The sequence below is a fragment of the Balaenoptera physalus genome (genome assembly GCF_965194825.1).
Source record: "Balaenoptera physalus genome assembly, chromosome: 8".
Classification (NCBI taxonomy): Eukaryota; Metazoa; Chordata; class Mammalia; order Artiodactyla; family Balaenopteridae; genus Balaenoptera; species Balaenoptera physalus.
In genome coordinates this window covers 104,969,443-104,990,766 of record NC_138887.1, presented here as the reverse complement: position 1 = coordinate 104,990,766, position 21,324 = coordinate 104,969,443, and the positions used below count along the sequence as shown (strand labels likewise).

At 39.2% G+C, this 21,324-nt stretch overlaps 1 protein-coding gene across 1 annotated transcript in view; it reads right to left on the bottom strand.

Annotated features, from left to right (window-relative positions):
- EXOC4 (exocyst complex component 4) overlaps nucleotides 1-21,324 on the bottom strand; it is an 808,183-nt gene that overhangs the window by 217,238 nt on the left and 569,621 nt on the right. The window contains exon 11 of the mRNA XM_082472898.1: nucleotides 13,140-13,359. Within this exon, the coding sequence (XP_082329024.1) occupies nucleotides 13,140-13,359 (220 nt within the window). The remainder of the gene's footprint in view (nucleotides 1-13,139; nucleotides 13,360-21,324) is intronic.

Here is a 21,324-nt window from a genome sequence, read left to right as displayed (position 1 = left end):
GGTGACACAGGAGCTCCCAATGGCCAAAGCTGGAACAACTTGAGCAAGAAAATAAAGATAGTATTGGATTATAATCTACTGTATACAATAAAAATCCATGAGTTCGTACTGACATATATAAATGATTGAATAAATACAAAAAATGGGAGGAAAGAGACAAATCTTTCAGGCAGAAGCATTCCAAATAATTTATGCAGATACTCTATCCTCAGGGAGGTGTAGCGTAACTCCCCACTTCTTTTTTTTCTCTCCCCACCCCTGAGTGTGTGTGCCGTGCATAATGAATTCCTTCCAAAGAGTAGACTATGGAAAGCAGAGGAAAAGAGTGACTTTCTAGTGGAGAAATCTGACAAAACACAGCCTCGGCCAGGCAATCAAGGTTAACAGTGACAGTGATAAGTCAAGCTGATAGCATACACACCCTGATGTGACATGATGAGAAAGGCGCTTTACCTCTGTGGTCTTCCTCCCCAAAACACATATCCCTAGTCAAATTATGAGAAAAACATCAGACTAATCGATATTGCAGGACATTCTACAACATATCTAACCTGCTGTCAATGTCATTTAAAAAAAAGAAAGTCTGAGAAACTGTTACAGCCAAGAAGAGCCAAAAGAGACAATGAAACATAATGTGGTATCCTGGATGGAGTCCGGGAACAGAAGACATTTAGGTGAAAAACAAGGCAACCTGAATAAAGCACGGACTTTAATTAATAGGAATGTGTCAATATTGGTTCATTAATTGTAACAAATTCACCATACTAATATAAGATACTAATAAGAAGGGAAACTGGGTATGGGGTGTATGGGAACTGTACCATCTTTGCCACTTTTCTGTAAATCTCAAACCTTTCTAAAATAAAATGTTTATTTAAAGAACCCTAAAATTTAAAGCTACTTTCCTTGGCAAACAACATAGGTTTACTTCTATATACCCTGTACCTAACTGTAAGCCAGAGGCCATACTTTAACATAACTGCTGGCAATTTCCATTTAACTCATTCAAGCAATGAGTGCCTACTATGTGTCAGAGATTTCTTTTGGCTCTAAAGCAAAACTTGGAAAGGATGGAAGAAAGAGGGATACTTCTTGTTCAAGAGGTAAGAAATCTGCATACTGTCCAGCCCTCTCTCGCTCAGGCAAGCTGCTCATTCTGGGCAAAGCCTTGGAAGCCAGGGGCAAACACAGCAAGCAAGGTCACCAGAGCACTTCTGCAAGCACCTGATAGGCACCCTTGACCTTGGAACGACCAAGGGGAGAACAAATTAAAAAACGCTTTGTGGAATAAGAAAGAAGCAGCAATTAAGCTCCTGTGGTTGAAATGGGGCAAAGAGAGGTAGTGTGTGTTCGATGAGGAGAGTACAGAATGGCTCTTGTTGAAGTGCAGTTACCCGAATTTGACTTTGTGGCTATTTGCAAGTGAATACCCAGGGTATTCTGGACTCCAAAGATATGACCATCCATCATGGGAATAGCTGTAACTATGGAGGGAAAAAAAGCAGATAAAAATGAAGAAGAAAAAGAAAGGGAAACTAGAAGCCTAGATGGATTTTTTTTTTTTTCCTCCTCAAAAGGCTGTATTTCCAATATGTGCAATCCAAAAAAGACATAATGACATAGATAACCCGTTAATGAGTGAGCTGCGTGTTGCCTTCTCCCCAAAGCAGGACTTTAACTGACAGAGCTCCTGTGTGTCTAAAAAGGTCATAAGTGAGAAAGGTACAGTCCAATCTTTAAACAAATATGAACATGCTGCAGCCAAATGGCTGCTCTTGCAGACAGAGGTGATGAAAGACCCCATCCAGTGGCTGCCGGTGAGGGCTCGGAGAGGAAAACCTGATGACGATTTATGAGCACAACACTTATCCCAGAAAGTAAGCCCATGTGGTGTGTTTGGCCAATCATGACAATCAATCAGAAGAATGACTTCAAATCGGAGCAAAAGGTTGGGGTCACCAAACCTCAGGCAGCCATGAGGTTACTACCTGAAGCTTCTGTCTGGAGAGAAATACCCACCGGAAACTGTCTTCCTTTCAGAGCTGGATTACTGGACCCCTGCCTTGGCTGGCCTCTCTGACCCCAGGCTCTCTGCCCTCTAATCTTGTCTGTGAACTACCAAAGCCCACTCTCCCTGTGTTTTGGAACTTTAAAAAAAAAAAAAAAAAAAAAGAGCATCGATTAGAGTGTACCCTTTCGCGGCTCTGTTAGAAAGGAAACAATTCCGCCAAAGTTTAAGACCTCCGTGGGAGTCCTGTGCCCTGTGAACCTTACTTCTCACTCTCCATTCCTTCACTCACCTAGACTAATCCCATCATCTCATGAACAATCCTTTGGTGTCTTCACTTACGTTATATTCCTTGTTTGGGTCACTTTCTACCCCACCTTCTCCATTTCTACATATCCTACAGTGTCCCAGTTCAGGACCCACCTCTTGGCTAAAGTTTCTTGAATCCTCCGGCCCTCAGCTGAATCCTCAACTCTTAAACTGCAAATCTTCTGAACCATCACAGTCAGTGTTCAGGTACCAAAGGTCCTCTACTGTTCTCACATTCACAGGTGTGAGGAATTCTGATTCCCCAACTAATCCAGAAGCTCCCGAGAAGTGGGAGCCATGCTTTAAACTTCTTCTGTCTCTCCACATCTCCTTGTCCAGTGATACCACAAAGCAGTTGTGTAATGAGCAAACATTTATCATTCAGTTGCATTAGAATTTCAACAGTGGAAACTATTCAACTGTGTCGTGTCACTTTTGCTATAGTTGATGTGTCAGATTTTCACCAGCCCATCTTAGAGTGTTTAAGCTAAGATAAAGTACACCCAAGGTTGTGAGTAGGACAGGATCCTTGAAAAGCACGAAGAAAAACATCTGCTTTATTTGAACAGTTCATTTTAAAGGGCCATTTAACTTGCAAGCTTAGAGAGTCTTCTTTCTCCCTCTTCCTTTTCTCACTAGAACATCTCTAAGGAAGAGCTCCACTATCCAGACAGGGCAAAAATGACTTAGGATAAGAACCTCAAAAATTCCCCAAGAACAGCAGTTCTCTGTCTGCACTCATCCAGCTCCCACCAGTAATCTTGCCAGATCAGCAATTCTGCTGCTCTCAAGAATGAAAACTATCATTTGCTTGGGCCGTCAAGCCAGCCTTTTCTCCCTTCTTGGTATCTTTTGATGGGATGCTTTTCCTCTTCTCTTGTATTTAATGAAAAGAAATAAATCTGAGAATGCCTTTGTTAGCAAGTAAAGTCAAATCTATTTCAGGCAAAGGCAGCTCTCCAAAGATCTGAGCGACAGAGTAGTTAATGTAGTTCAGCCCCCGTCAGCAGATCTGTCAGAAGTCATTACCTTCTCTCCTGCTTATCCACCAAGGAGTGGACTGAGGCAAGATCAAAACAGACGGCAGCCAATCAAACGTCTCAAAATACTTACCCCAAATAAGCCCTGTTACATAGAACAGTCTAGGTGACAACCAAGATGGCCATCGGTGCCTGCCTTTACTTAGAAAGTAAATTCAGAATCCTCCTTTAAAACCCAAGGCTTATCCCTATATTGATGTTATTCTGAAACAGCCTGGTGCTCAGACAAGTTTCTTAGTACCAAGCAAAGCTGGTAAACAAGTGTCACTAACTGTAATTACTTTCTCATTCAGCAGTCCCTCATGACTCCTCTATCCATGTGGATAAGCCCTTCCAGCCTGCTGGTTTTAAACTGACCTCATAACCCAGATATAATAAATGAACTCTTGAAAAGTTGCATCTAAATTAAAATCTGTCCCAAACACATTATGAGAATTGATGGATTGCAGAAGAAAACATCTGGAATTTTAACGGACTTCAAAAAATAAAGACTTCAGATAATTAATGATTCTTATACAATATATGGGGTTGGCTGCAGATGATTTTCTGCAGACAAAAGAAAAATAATTTCTTCGTTTCGAGCCCCTCTGGGCTTTCTCCAAAAGCTTAGCTGGCTTTACTGTATAGAAGTCAGTTGAAATATATATGTTTTCACATACACACACTTTTTCTCCCCTCCTCTTCTTGATTTGCAAAAGGCTGCTGATAGAAGCCTAGTTAACCAGGGACTTTCTAAGAAAACCAGCCAACCAGACAAGGTCCTATTTCTTCTCCATCCGGAGATAAGACTATAAAGGTATTTGTAAAATTCAAGTTGATCATATTACGTGCTTATTCTGCCTGTAAATAAAAATCATCTCTCATTTGCTCACTTCACAGCCTTTTTCATCAACAGTTATGAGGGCAAGTTTCCTGGTAGCATCAAGTCAGTAAAGGCAGTACTTACAGATTAATCACAAGCATGAGTTGGTCAATTGCCTGTTCCATGACACCATTTAAAGGAAACGTCAGAATGGGTACTTTTAGAAATGGAACACTCTTAACAAAGCAACTACTTTCCCACTTAATTTATTTCCCTTTATGTTCAGATTTCCTAAGTAAGATATTAAAAACCATGGTAAAGTGCTTAGGGAATGATTGGGAATTCATTTCTGGGATGGCTGAAAAAGAATTCAAATTACCAGGTTTGGTTATGCTATGAAACCAATTCAGAAAAGTGTTAACTGTAGAATCCGGATGGTGACTGTGCGGGTGTTTTTTTTTCAGTCTTTTTAGATGTTTCAAATATTCTCACGATAAACTGTGGGAAAAAAATTGCCAGATTCTTATGTCGGTTGTCTAATCATGTATGAAACAAACTACTGGTAAAAACTAGTGAAGCCTTTCATTTAATAGGAAATATTTTTCATTTCTGTAGGTGTAAGCATCATTCCCTTTGATGATAATGGATTTTCTGAATGATCATGTGGGTGTGTGGACCAATAATAATAACAATTATGAGACAACAACTCAATATGTAGAGCAGTTCAGAAAGCCCTGCTGAGTACATGATCTCATTGTACTCCTCACCTTAATCTTATGAGGTTGTTTGAGCTAGCATCATTCTCATTCTATAGGAGGGACGTGAAGCTCAGGGAAGATAAGTGGCTTGGGCTTGTCTAAGGTCACTGGACTGACAAGGAGACCAGATCCCCATTTTATATGCTTTTCCCACCATGCCATGATGAAATTTACATTTCCTGAATGACTATGAAGAATCACAACAAAAATTCTACAAAAAATAACAAGTATTAAACTAGTAATAGAATTAATCATACAAAAATAACACAACTTGATAAGACAATCTGAAGACACAGATGAATGTTATGAGATTCCCAAAGTCCCCGTTAGTACTGAAAGATTTAACTTGCTCAGCTGTCTCAGAAGTGGACAGGTGAATGTTGAAAGCCACAGTGACAATCTGAACAACCAAAGACAAGAACAAAGGCATCTTCTACTGCATCTTCCTGGATAAAACCTGAAGCAGCCACTAGTTGGTTGGTTACTCGAGGCCTTCATGTGTCATGAAGAACCCAAACAATATTGCTGGTGAATATTTTATTTTACTTTTATCTTACCTCTATTAAGTAAAATTCAAAGAAAATCAAACCCCCACACTGTGTTAGTATTTCTTTCGGTTTAGATAAACACTGAAGAATCAGATTAGACCCCAAGGCATCTTGGTTCTAAGACTTATTTTAGCACAGTGAGACCATTAGCACCAACTCTCAGAGCTTACAGAGGAGAAAAAAAAAAAAAAATGAATTGATCAGCTATCTTTTCCATTTAATGATTTTCATGATGACTTCCTACAGACCTTAAATGGGACTAATCTATTTAGGCTAATACAAGCTAAATCTATTCTGCACCATGGAGTGCAGTGGTAACAACTGGCCGCAATGCAAATACCACTCAAATCCAACATTCTTCATATTAACATAATTTGATATGATGAAACCATATGCTATTGCTGCTGGCCACACTTCCCTGGGAAACCAACAAGAGGTTACCGGCAGTACCGTGGCTTAGCTGGGGAAATAACAGGCTTGGGCATCAGTGTAATTATCTCTGGCACATCATTACACTGCAAGCAGCTGTGTCAACCAACTTTCAGTAAAGGCTTAACCAGAGCTCCAGCGATCACTCAACCCACCAAAAACTTCCATTTGGAACCTTCCTGACACCTAGAGTTCAGACCACCTTGGCCCTATTGCCTTAACAGCAATACTTCTACACTGCTTCCTGCCAGAGGGTTTTCAAGGAAAATATAGCAAGTTGAATATGTTGCATTCTATATAATTTGCTTCCAATTATTAGCTGTAGTGGGATGAATAGTGTCCTCCCAACATTCCACACACAATCTCAGAATGTGACCTTACTTGAAAATAGGGTCTTTGTAGATATAATTAAGGTTAGGGTTGAGGTGAGATCATGCTGGATTAAGGTGAGCCCTAAATCCAATGACAGTGTCCTTATAAGAGCCAGAAAAGGAAAAATGGAGAACATGGGAGAAGCCCATGTTAGGATGGAGGCAGAGATCGGAGTTAGGCTTCCAGAAGTCAAGAAGTACCAGGACCACCAGAAGATGCAAGAAGCAAGGAAGGGTCTTCCTCTAGAGCCTTTGGAGGGAATGTGGCTCCTGGCCTCCATAACTATGAGAACATCAATTTCTGTTTTTTTAAGCCACCTAGTCTGTGGTAATTTGTTATGTCTGCCCCTAGGAAACGAACATAGTAGCTTTAATGGTCATAAATACCGCATGCTGCTTCTGCTGCTAACAAATGATCAGTGGGCAAATCCAGGAAAAAGAGAAAGGAAGTGAAACAATACCATCTCCTGCTGTCACTCTAGGGTAGTGGAAACAGAAGTTATAGGTGGGTGCTAGAGCACAAAGAACAGGAGTGAGTAAACAGCAAGTTAGTGATAAGAGGAGATGCAGGCTGAAATCTACAAAGAGATGGCAGGGATGGAGAGGCACAGTCAGTACAAATCAGAAGTCTGTGAAGGTGAGAGTTAAGGAGCAGGCAGGTAGCCGGTAACAGAGCAGTCAATGCTGAAGTCCAGGTATCTGTGACACGGGAAAGGAAGGTGATATGTTTTACCACCATTACTCCACCTACACCTTAGAAATGATGCCTGTGTTCCCAGGACACAGATTTTATTATTCTTGTTTTATAGAGGAGGAAATAGGTACGGAGAGGTTAGCAGTTTGGTCCTGACCGCAAAATTATCCATTGAAATGTCTGGGATTTCAATCTATTTGTATCTGATTCTAAGACTTATGGATCAAGCTTGATTCAAAGTATTAAACAGAGCCCTCTGTTACAAACCTAACTGCATTAAAGAATGCCTCAATTATAATTTTTTTCTACTTCCTCTCAGGGCAAGAATTGATTCTGTGGAGTAGAAAGATCCAGGCCAGCGGCACTAATTCTGGCTGCATATGTTGGGATCATCTGGGCAGCTTGTAACACCTGGATGCCCAGGCCCCACCCCTGACCAACTGAACCAAGTCTCTGGGATGGGATCTAGGTGTGTTCAGAAAGCTCCTGGCTGATTCCAATGGGTATTGTTGTTGAGAACCACACCCCTCCAGGTAGCCGGGGAAAGCACGGGAGGATGAGGAAGAGATGAGCGTGGGGTTTGCAGGCCACCTCGAACCATCTGACTTCTCAGATGTGCTCTGACACATACTGGGGCAATGAGGAAAATGAAAATATGCTTTGTTTCAAGATTGCCTAAAATTTTTGACTTGCACAGCTTATGTTTTTTTTCTTTCCTCCAATGATGGGGGAACATAAGCCAAAGCATTAGGAAAGCTGTCTCTGTCTCACGTTGCCCTACATGAGCCAGAAAACGTAGTCTCATCCTGTGTCTAGAAAGAACTTTGCAAAATTCAGCAACGTGCTAGACTAGGAAGCAGCTTCTGCTGCTGCTGCAAATATTGTTTTTACAATTTCTGTGCCTGCATGAAACAAAGCTGAATAGCTCTTTGAAGTTAACTACTGTTGTTTGTCTCAAGGCTAAGAGTCCACAGCGTTAGAACCCCATTTCCTAACCTCCAGCTGGAAACGCTGGTATTAAGACGATGCTTCTAAAAGTTCTGTCTCTATTAAAATCAACTAGAGGGCTGGTTAGACCAGAGATTCCTGCGCCCCACCCCGGAGTGGAGTGAGGCTCAGGAATCTGCACTTCTCACAAGCTCAGGTGCCAGTTCACGGATCACACTTCGTGTTGCACTGGTACAAGGCAGTGCTTCTCAAAATCGAATGTACGTACAAATCACCCGGGGAGGCCGTACATATGCACATTCGGACTCAGAGGTCTGATGCTCCTGTCCACAGACCACTAAGTAACAAGGATACCGGGTATTCCATTGGGAGGTAGGGGAAACCACTTTACTTGTATTTTTTGTTCATACAGATAGATGTCCATTCAGCTGTGTGATAGGTAAGGGATTAAAAAACTTAAGCATTAGTCGCCCCTCCCCTTTTTTGGGTGGAGACACTAAAGAAGAATAAATTACATCCCCTAAACAGTGATAAAATAGGGAACTGAGGGAATTTTTCCTCATGTCTGATAAATGAACAGTTGGTAGATGCCTGTTACATATAAGGCATGAGGGAGTATCCACTTCAAATAATCCATTGTTTCCATAGCTCCAGGTCCAGAATGCCAGAAGATCTGACTCAAGAGAAATGAGGAATTTCTCTTAATGGATTTCTTTAATTTGAATCAGTATACTTTGTCTTGCAATGGATGGAGGCCGTTTTGCAGAAAAAGTGATGGTAATAGAGGACTCGCAGATGGTTAAGAGCATGAAGTACAGTCCATCCTGCTTCCATCTGACAGCATCAGAGGCATAAGAACTGTGACATTTTAATTTAAAGACTGTCATGAATCTTAAACCCAAGACCATGAATCTTATACCATGGGGGCAAAACACGCACACACATGCCCTTGTACTAAGGAAGTCATCATTCATTCATTCATTTTCATTCACTCAGCCATTTATTCAACATTGCCTTCTCTATAGCAGGCATGGTTGCAGGAGCTGGGGATTTAGGAGGGAACCATCTGTAACAAATATCCGAGCTACTCCATCTGTTGGAAAGTGGTTTAGACACTGAGGCAAGAAAGATGGTTGGTTTTACACTTTTACTCCTGTGAGGCAATATACGGATTTAGAGCAGTACATCTCTGACTATGGTGAGAGTCTGGTTCTAAACTCTCCCCCGATCCCCCCCAGTCTGTCGCAGATGGATACTTTTATAAAATAAATTAAAATGAATTACTAGAAAAAAGAAATTTTTAAAAACCCGGTGATAAAAACACAAGTCCCAATTTTTTACTGTTAGGTTCAACAGACAATGTCAAATTGCTAAAAAAAAAAAAAAAAAGTGTCTAAATGCTTACTCTCAAACTCTGCCCATCTCATAGTAGACTAGTAACAGATAGGTTAGAGCACGGGATCCAGGGTTAGGTCGCCTGGGTTTGAATTACAGTTCTAGCGTTGCTAGCTAGGTGACTATGGATGGGCAAGTTATTTAATTTCATTGTTTCTCAGTTTCCTCCTTATAATAAGAATGCCACCTTCAAAAAGCTGCTGTCATTGCATATAAAACATTTACAAGTCAATACGTATAAAGCACTCAATAGTGTCTGGCTCACAGTAGATGTATTAAAGTGTTAGTTGTCACCATTACTACTACTTACTATTATGAATGCTATCATTACCACCATTAGACTTCCACTGTTGCTACTAGTACCATGCTGCTCTATCACTTTGGGCATCTGCACAGTTGTTTCACCTATAAAATGGTGCTTGTAATTTCTTCCTTCCTATTTCCTTCCTTCCTTCCTTCCCTCCTATGAATTCTGTGCCTAGAAAGTAAAACTACCAATGCAAAACTACGTTATCGCCCAAGTAAATGCCCCCTTATAACCGACTGTCTATCCTGACCAATGCCATTTCAAAGAGGAAAGGACAAAGTGTCCTGGGGTTTTCTGCGTCTGCACATCATCGAATAGATGGAAGCAGCACTGAGACAGCTGTCTGTCCGCTCTCTCTGGAGAATCCAGTTGGGCTGATGTTTCATGACACTGGGTGCTGCCTCCGGGGAAAGGCACAATCCTTTCCACTCTGTGACCAAACAACAGTCTAGCAGACGGAATGACTTTGAAGGACATGTAATTGAATACTTAATCCGCCTGCATTTTTCACACATGCATATATTTCCTCAAGCTCCCTTCTTAACAATCGTTTTGTATTCTCAGCTAAAATTGTTGAGAATGATTTCTCCATTATTTTTCTTTAGTTACGTATAATTAGCTGAGAATAAAAATATCAAGGTGACACTGAAACACATTTAAGAAACATTGAAATTTGAGCATGGGAAATTATGTTTGAAAACAATTTACGATCATTATAAAGCAAGAGATTTTCTCAAGATGGGAAAGGAAAATAACCACCTCCTCACTTGCTTTTTTAACCTCATAACTGAGAATATTAAACAAATTTACTGATATGGTCTAACTCATGTGCATTCTCATAAAATTTTTATGAAGAAAGAGAGGACAACAAAATAACCAAATAAGAAAGCAGGTGTTTGGGCTCTGTAAACATATTTGGAGGTTGATAACTTGCATGGCCTTAGTTTTAAGATTTATTCACTTACGTATAACTATCATATCTCGACAAGGTCAAAGAGAGAAGAGGTAAAGTTGGAGTTCTTACATAGCCTCAGAACGGAGTAACTGACTTAAAGAACAAGAGGCGTAGTAACAGGTACAAATGGCTGGTGACGAGGTCAGGAGTGACTTGACAAGCACATCGGTAGGCTGCTCAGAGGTGCCATTTAGCCAGCAGTGTGTGGCCCTGACATGGCCCAGACTGTAGTCAACTAGTGGAGTTTTAATCTGTCTTTGTTACTCAAGTTGAAAATCATCATGTTTAATGAGCCAGCATCTTTAGTTCCCAGATTCACTCTGTAGTGCATTATTTCTTTTAAATTTAGTACACTAAGCATATTAAAGTTGCTCTGTACAGCATACGGCATGACACTTGAGGGATATACATACTGAGAGGTTTTCTGATGGAGAGGATGTTAATGATATTGCCAGACATAATAAATGTACACAAGTTTTTGTCACTCTCTCTTTCTCATCTTCGCACTCTGACTCTGCAGTTAAGACTCTCAAAATTTATTCACTGTGTCCATCCACCCATCCATCCATCCACCCACCCACCCACCGACACACATAAACATCCATTCAACAAACTATCGAGTGTCTTCCTACTGCCTGATACTGTACTATACTTTCGGAACTTAATTTCTAGTGGGAAAAGATAGGAAATCAACAAGCTAGAAAATAAATGATTATAGTTGTGCTAAGAAGGAAAAAAATTAAAATGTTAAAATAGTGACTAACTGGGGAGATCTATTCATGATCCTAGCAAAAAACAGAATTCCATTCAGATGACTAACTGAAGAAATATTAATGAAGAGATGACTGACAGAGGTACGGGCAGCACTGAAAGAAGCAACAAGGGATGCTGAGGCACCCAGAGACCAGTAACAGCAGAACGCTATCATCAAGGGCCAAGGAGGAGAGATGGTATTACCAGCGTCCAGTGAGAGGTGAAGCCATACAGGAAGTGTCGCCTGGCAGGACCTCTGGTTACAGAGGGAGGCACCCAAAGCCAAAACTACGATCCAAAGTGGAGAGGAAGGAGATAAGAACCCAACCTCTTTCTCCTTTTACCCTCCAATCTCCTGCTGGTGCTTCCTATTGGCAGAACCTGATCACGAGTCACTTGGCAAGGGAGTTTTGGTGATGCAGTTCATAGAGTTTGGCTTCAGTATTGAGAATAGATAGATTAGGAGTAGGAGGTGGGGGTGGGGGGGGATGGAGAATAACCAAGGAAGGGGACCTACTTAGGTAGGATAGTTAGGAAAAGCTTCCCTGTGGAGGTGACATATGAACTGGCACCAAGAGAAGACGACGCCCATGCAAAGAGCCAGTGGAAGAGTAATCCAGCAGAGGGATGGGATGAGTGAGCACATGCCTTTGCTATTCTCCCTTCTCTGCATCCCATACTCAGTACAGATCCTCACTAGGAACACATCTAACATAAACTCAGGCAATGCAAATGAACACTTTCCTGGGTGTGATGCTGTTGTTCAAGTTCTGGTAGAAGTGAATGCCTCTATTCTATTTTCTCAATACCATAGAAGAACTTGCTTATAAAAAAAGAATGCTCATAACGAGGACATTTCCCTATGAAAGGGCCAGCATTTCTATTGATTCTAATGTACAAAGAAGGAAGAACCAAGGAAGACATATATAAAAGCAGGTAAAGGTAGGCAACTGAAGCAACTATATATGTATATATATATCACTTATAGAACTTCTCTTTGAAGATCTCAAGTCTTCTACATTTTGAGATATCCTCATATCATGCAACTTACATAAAACTATGCTATTGTACCCATCATTCTCTTAAATGAAGAAACATTATAAAGATTCAATTACAATGTAATAATAATTAACGTATAGCCAGAATTTAAATTCATAGTAATTTTCTTTTAGTTTTATATTTACCTCTAAGTCACTGGCTTAAAGCATATAAAACAAACACCTCAAGTCTAATAATCCATACATCTGACAAATTATCTTACTTCTGTTGCCCAGAAACCATTCCTTTATACAATGAAAGTAAAATTTTCATATTAAGATGATCATCACTTAAATTAATAAATGATCTGACTTTTAAAAGCCAGTTTTTTGGGTGGGTTCAAATTCACTGTGAGCTAGCCAAGTTATATACGGTAAGTCAGCCCTCAAATGGTACAGAGGGTTTGCTGTTGGTAATTGAGGTTAGGCAGAATAACTTCCTCCTATCAATCCTTCTACTCCAAGATGCATTCACCATTGGAAAGAGAGTTCTTTTCAAGGACAAAGTCCAGGCCAATAATGAGGAGTTGCCTGCATGTTAATGAGACTCACCATCTCCCATATTCAAAGCTAACCACTTTTTTCTTAAAGATCTTCAGGAATTTCCATTATCTCTACACTAGTCCTTAATTTCCCTGGTGCCTGTTTAATTTATTTCCTCTTGTTTCGTCCCTGATGAATATGGAAACAGATGATAACTCTTCTCCTTCTTTTTTCAATTTGTGACTCTTGCCAAGTCAATGAAAACTGCAGATAAAAATAGGAAGTTCAAAGGATGTGATTACCTGTAGGAGAGGCCGCTGCACCCCCAGCACTTTCATGGTGTCTGCGTTAGCTAGGATCTTCAGGGGGTCAGATGTTTTCGTGACTCCTTCAATCTCCTTGTTGATCTCAGCCAAGACCTGATTGAGGAAGATGTTTTTGATGTACACGGTGAGAAACTCTCGAAGAGGACACTGTTTGGCTGGGCCAAGTCCCAGGGCGTGCTCTACCTCCTGAATGAATCTGGAAGACAAACAGAGCACAGCCACTGTTAAATGTATCGGAAAGATGGCTACAGAAATATGACCAAACACACATGGGTATCTCTGGCTTTTGCTGCTTCCATGGAGAGATGTGGGGAAATTACCAGAATTCTAAACAAGAGCAGGTCACTTTATTATCCATCTACATATGAGTTTTCTTCTAACACAAGTTATTTCACTTATTCAATAGAAATAGGATGAAACAGAAACAAAAATTCCACACTAGGGGGAAAAAAAGGAAAGACAAAAATATTTTTTAACTCAAGAAGGAAATAAGAATATAAGAAGCAAAAGAAAGCATGATAAACAAAAAAACAAATTATGATGCAAAGCAAAAAGTACACCCCAAATACTGCATATTTCTTATTAGGATCTTTATACATGTAGACAGAACTTTTAAAAAGAGAGAAAAAGAAAGGATAGTATCTAAATTTATGATGCTGTTGGGAGGTTATGAAAGGAAACAGGATGGGAGGTGGGGGCAAAGGAGAACTTTAACCTTATTTGTAATTATCAATTTCCTTTATTAAAAACACTTAAAAGCATATATAGCAGAATGTTAACTGTCAAAACTCAGAGATGAGTATGCAGATATTTGTTATGTTATTCTTTGTACTTTTCTACACTGGCAGCTCCTGCTTTCATGGTTCTGACATGCACAAATGGAAGTTACTAAAGTTTAGTGAATAACACCCGTACAACAAGATTTGAATTCCAGTTACCACAGTATGTTAACTGTGAATAATGGCATGAAGTACAAACTCTAGGGCTTCAATCTAGAAATCTCTATGTAAATAATTAATGTTTATCATAATCAATGATCAAACATGTCACTTCTTTCAAAGTCAATCAGTGATTGGTCACTGCATGTCCGTTACGCAGTTCATGGACAGACAGCAAAGTGTGTAGCTGTGTTGTCTCCTTGTCTCTCAGTGATAAACCCATGTGACAGTTTATAAAAATGGATAACTGAAAAAAGGAATTGTCCCAAACACCTAAAAGTACAGGGGGGAAAAAAAAAACTGAAAGTAACACTGGGAGTGAAATTTGAATTGAATGTAAATGGATTTACAGAAGAAATAACTGACCCTGGGAACATCGACACTGGCCCCATTTGAGAGGTATCTGCAGCCAGAGTAAAGGTGAACTTACTGACCTTAAAAGAGAAAATGGCTGTGATAAAAGAGATGAAGACATCCCAGAGGAAGGGATGTCAGCAAAAAAATGTTACCTTGAAGGAACCCTTGGAGATGTTTCACGACATTGAAAAGCAAAGAATAAAATGCTGGCAACTGATCTAAACTGAGAAGGAAGTATGACATTTCACGAACGCACAGAAAAGATGCTCACTGTATATCGTAAAGTACCCAGAAAGAAGAAGGTGGCGAGCCCTGTTCAAATTACTCTTGGTAAGATTTACAAAGAAAACATTTTAATTCTCAGTGTTTCTGTATGAATACATATTAGTTTTATTTTTCATTTCTGTATATATTTGTAACTGACAGTAGAGAATTTTTAATGTTTTCACAAAAAATTTTAAAGTCATGAAACAATTGTGATTTTCACCATTGATTAATATTGCTTTGCATGGTGAGTTTTACAGTTCCACAATGCTTTGCAAAGTAAGAGTGGCCTCGTACTTTAAATTTTTCTCAAAAGTGTAGAAGCAAAATAAAATGAAACCGAATCACATGAAATAAAGACAAAAAAATGAATGACTAACTGGGAATATATATGTGCAACTTATGTCACAGATGACAGGTAGTAAAAAAAACCAAAGAACATAGTAGAAAAATGATCAAAAGACATGAAACGACAATTTACAGTAAGTGACCATTAAACACACCAAAAATTTTAACTTCATTCATAATGAGAAAAATGAAGAGTAAACTATACTAAGATACCATTTTTTTGGTAATTAATGTATTTTTATTTTTTATTTATTTATTTATTTTTAACATCTTTATTGGAGTATAATTGCTTTACAATGGTGTGTTAGTTTCTGCTTTATAACAAAGTAAATCAGCTATACATATACATTTATCCCCATATCTCTTCTCTCTTGTGTCTCCCTCCCTCCCACCCTCCCTATCCCACCCCTCTAGGTGGTCACAAAGCACCGAGCTGATCTCCCTGTGCTATGCGGCTGCTTCCCACTAGCTATCTATTTTACATTTAGTAGTGTATATATGTCCATGCCACTCTCTCACTTCGTCCCAGCTTACCCTTCCCTCTCCCCGTGTCCTCAAGTCTATTCTCTACATCTGCGTCTTTATTCCTGTCCTGCCCCTAGGTTCTTCAGAACCAATTTTTCTTTTTTTAGATTCCATATATACGTGTTAGCATACAGTATTTGTTTTTCTCTTTCTGCCTTACTTCCCTCTGTATGACAGACTCTAGGTCCATCCACCTCACTACAAATAACTCAATTTCATTTCTTTTTATGGCTGAGTAATATTCCACTGTGAGATACCATTTTTTATACCCATGCATCAGCCAGATTCCAAAAGTCTGAAAACACACTTTCGGTTTAAGTGTGGACAAAGAGCCACTCTCATATACTGCTGATGGGAGTGAAAAATGTTACAACCCTTCTGAAGGGCAAATTGGCACTGTCATCCAAAAATACAAATGCATTTCCTTTGACCCAGAAATCCCACTTCTGGGAAATTCTTCCAACAGCTGTTATCTAAATATGGATGAGATCATCTATCTACAGGGTACAGAGATCAGTGTAGCACTGCTTTTATGGCAAAAGACTGGAAACAATGCAAAAAATCCATCAATGAGAGATCAGTTAAATAAACTATGGTGAATCTACACATTTTGCAATACTGGGCAGCAGCCCCAACTCTCAAATGTGGAAGCTTTTGATGCACCAACATGAAAAGATCTCTAGGATATATATTGTTAAGTAAGAAAAGCAAGGTATTTAGCAGTGTTCATATTTACTATACTGACCTGCATATAAGAATTATATAACCTCATTTATTTAATTTATTATAAAGACATCCTGGAGGGATTCACAAAAAAACTGGTAAATGTGAGTACCTACAGGACGCAGGGATGGTGGTGGGGCCTGGCAGAGGACTGGGAATATACTTTTCAATTTTAACTTTTTATAATCATTTGATTGTTTTAAAAACTGTGAATATATTAGCTACTCAAAAAAAATTAAATTAGATAATGTAAAAACTACCAACATTTATCAAAGACTATATTTCATAAATTGCTTTCCAATTAGACCACATTTAAAGTTTGGTGTATAAATGTTCCTTAAGTTTAGCCATTTAACCTAATGAAGAGTTTCCTTTACTTAATAAATAAATACATCATGGTTATTCTTCCATATCACTAGTGAAACATTCCATTAACCTCTGCGGCATGTGGTGGGCGGGTGGGGGGAAGGAAGGAGAACACAGGGGATTATCAGAGTCACCCAGGAAAGTGGAAATTGAGAAGCCATGACAAACAGCAATGAGGTTTCTTAATTGATGTAATCAACATGGAAAGGGAAATAAAAGCCTGACCCAAAACAAGATATAATAAGTCTTTAAGAAGAGAATGAGTAGAAGAAGCCACGAAAAAAATGAAGAAATAAAGAGTACATAGTTAACCATGGCTATAATCTTAAGATCTCCAAATACCACGTCGTGCTATGTTGACTCCTGATCGCATCTAACCCTCAGAGAAACCATCCACCCAGGGGCATCTTGGTCCCCTTGGGCTGACTCTGAAAGACAACCACTGCTATTAATTTAATAACAAGTCAATATACCAATCATCAGAAACCCTATTTATTCTTTTCAATGGGACTTAGAAGAAGAGTTTTCTGAGCAGAAGTACTTCTTGCATTTCCAAAATCTTTACCAGTTATTAGGAGGAGATTTTTACTAGTTAACCTGCTCCTAAACAAAGTGACAGAGGCTCTAAATTATCCACTGTTTCTTTTTTTCTAGTCCCTTATTTGTCTTTGGTGCCCCTAAAACATGAAACTGCTCTGAGCAGCAGGGATGGAGGCGCTCCCATTACTTTCAGCTGAATGATCTCTTTTGAATACAAATCATTTATTCCCTAAAGCACATACATCAGTCTAAAATGACACATTCAGGTTGATGGTGCCATCTCTAACTCGAGGGGACCCATTCAACATGTTTCCAAATCTGCTTTGGGAGCTGTGAGGGTCCTCACTGTTCAGAAGGCATAAAACATGCGGAAGAGAATGAAAGAGAAAAATTAGGGCTGTCTCACCAGCCTCTTCTTTACTCTGGAAAAAATGAGAAGCGATCACATTAAATGGCAAAATGCCCTTTCTTGGGCAGGAAGGACACAGAATAAGAACTTTCCTAGGCATCCAGGAGGCGAATCACACTCACAGTCACTGCAGAGAGGAAAGGTTTAGGGAAGTGGAGTGGCCAAGGGCAAGACACGTAAAGTAGGTATTCCTGGGTCTGGATCTTGAATGTATAGTCTTGGGCAGGTTACTTAGCCTCTCTTCATCTTATTTGTGTATTCTGTAAAAATGGATATAACACGCAGGATTTGTTTTGATGATTAAATAAGGAAATGAAAGTTAAGCGCTCAGCACAGAGGTTGACATAAAGTTAACTGCTAATTAAGTGGTGGCCGCTGCTGTTTGTATAATTACTATCGGTACATAAATCCTGATGCGGCTGGAGACTAGAGCAAAGTGTGACATGTTTTGTGATTTTTTTCACTTGCTCCTTTACTTTCCTGTGCAATTATCCGTAACTGGCAATATGGGCCATTAGATTATTACTTTGACTATTTCAGCAACACATGGATGTAGGAATGACCAAAACCCCACGTGGCCAGGGGTCAAGTGTAAATTTCTCACTGATGTATCCTCAGTGCCTAATACTAGTCTACGGCTGGTACACAGTAGGTTCTCAGGAAATAACTGGTGAATGAAGTGTTGAATAAAATTAATAGCTCCTTTAATTTCAACCCATAGTTCCTAAAACTAGGGTGTGACCTCTCTGATAAATAATGCCCTTCTCCCAAGGATTTGGACTGGAGGTCCAAATAAAAGATTCATAGAAAAAGAAAGAAAGAAAATTATCCCATATCTCCACCACAGATGCCTTGGACTGAAAGAGTATTCTCTAGTCCTTGCCCACCTTCTCACAGTGTTTTCGGCTATATGCAATATGGTTGTTCACAGTACTTCATATTTGCCCTTTCACACAGGATAATACTCATAATTGTAAGATTCATTCCATCAATACATTATTAACCCAAACATCTATTAGGAAACATTAATGCTGCTTCCTGGTTTTATTACAGATAATCCTACAGTGCACATCTTCATTTTGCTTCTGTTGAATTATTTCTACAAGTTAAAATACTGGGAGTAGCTCCTCATCATTTTTCACGGGCTAGTCTACATTTTATTTCCCCCGGATTCCCAAAGTTTGCTGTATGGATCCATTCACCTATTAAGAACCGTAAAAGTAATCTGTTGAATGGGAGACAGGAGAGTCAGTCACGGGTATAGAGGAGATTCATCAAAAAGCCCTGTTTTTCCAACAGTGTTCCTAATCAGCTTTATGGAAGTAAGAAAACATTGAATTTTGAACAGTGGAAAGAATCTCATTAGGAAAGAAAACACTTCAAAGTTAAGATGGAACACGGATGGAACCCTGTCAAAAGGGTATTATCTAATCTTATGAAGTGCTTTCACACTAGGGATTTCCCATCCTTGTAAATGATGAGAAGGCAAATACAAAGCGCAGGTACATCTGTGTATATGGAAAGAGAGAGAATGAGAATCAAAGAGGGGGATCTACATAATGCTATAGGAGGAGTATCTAATTACAGGATTTTGAAGAAACTTATTCAGATCAGGCTCCCAAACCTCAAGCTGTAGAGTAGGATAAACCAAAAAACACATAAAGAGTGTGTAGGCAACCTATTTTTACTGCCTTTGAAAGTCTACAGCATGGATCTTATTTCCTAAATTCTAATGTTGCCATTTGTAAATATTTCACCAAAGATTTTATTTTCAGATTATCATCAACCAGTGGGCCTCCAAAAATCTGTACATATGCAGTACCTGTATTTTAAATTTACTCTTCCTTATAGCAAGTATGTGTCCTTTGGAATGCATACATGAACACACAGTACCCACAGCTGACCCAGTATTTTCAAAATTTTTATATTGATTTGATTTCTATCCAGGAAAATTATACTAATTAAAATTTCATTCAAGCTTCCCAAGCCCATTCCTTAACCCAGACTCCTCATCACAAATTCCATCTTATTGTAAAGCTCCATTTCTTCCATTTCATCTCAGCCAACAATTATGGCTGCCACCAGCTGGAAGTATTCTTGAACACAGAGGACCTGTACTGTATTTTAGAAGTTGCAATGAAAGCAATATTCAGTTGAATGAAAATACTTGCTCACAGTGTATAAGTATTCCTTATATTCACAGCCTAGTAGTTTAAAAAATTCTACGGCCAACATTATCAGTAATGGGACAAACTAACATCATGTGCCATATGACATGATGCAGAGAAGAATACAGCATCACTTCTCTGATATTCTTGCCAAAAATGCATAACCTGAATCCAATCAGGGGGAAATAAAATCTTTCCATAGAACCAAAATACAAAATAAAAGGTACAAATTTCAGAAAACTCAAATTCAGAATTCTGGCTTTTGGAGTACAAGGAATTCATTCATGGCTCTCCCACAAACAATGTCACTGTTTTTTGGTAATTCTTTCTTTTTTTTTTTTATTCTTCAGTGATATCTATTATACTAAGGCTTTATTTATTTATTTATTTTTAATAGATCTTTATTGGAGCATAATTGCTTCACAATACTGTGTTAGTTTCTGTTGTATAACAAAGCGAATCAGCCATATGCATACACATGTCCCCATATCCCCTTCCTCTGGAGCCTCCCTTCCATCCTCCCTATCCCATCCCTCTAGGTCATCGCAAAGCAAAGAGCCAATCTCCCTGTGCTATGCTACTGTTTCACACCAGCCAACTATTTTACATTCGGTAGTGTATATATGTCGATGCTACTCTCACTTCGCCCCAGCTTTGCCCTCCCACCCCATGTCCTCAAGTCCATTCTCTATCTCTACCTCTTTATTCCTGCCCTGTAACTAGGTTCACCAGTACCATTTTTTTTTTTTAGATTCCATATATATGCATTAGCATACGGTATTTGTTTTTCTCTTTCTGACTTACTTCACTCTGTATGACAGACTCTAGGTCCATCCACCTCACTACAAATAACTCAATTTCATTTTTTTCATGGCTGAGTAATATTCCACTGTATATATGTGCCATATCTTCTTTATCCATTCATCTGTCGATGGACATTTAGGTTGGTTCCATATCCTGGCTATTGTAAATAGTGCTGCAATGAACACTGTGGTACATGTCTCTTTTTGAATTATGGTTTTCTCAGGGTATATGCCCAGTAGTGGGATTGCTGGGTCATATGGTAGTTCTATTTTTAGTTTTTTAAGGAACCTCCATACTGTTCTCCATAGTGGTTGTATTAATTTACATTCCCACCAACAGTGCAGGAGGGTTCCCTTTTCACCACACCCTTTCCAGCATTTATTGTTTCTAGATTTTTTGATAATGGCCATTCTGACTGGCATGAGGTGATACCTCATTGTAGTTTTCATTTGCATTTCTCTAATAATTAGTGATGTTGAGCATCTTTTCATGTGCCTCTTGGCCATCTGTATGTCTTCCTTGGTGAAATGTCTATTTAGGTCTTCTGCCCATTTTTTAACTGGATTGTTTGTTTTTTTAATATTGAGCTGCATGAGTTGTTTATATATTTTGGAGATTAATCCTTTGTCTGTTGTTTCATTTGCAAATATTTTCTCCCATTCTGAGGGTTCTCTTTTTGTCTTGTTTATGGTTTCCTTTGCTGGGCCAAAGCTTTTAAG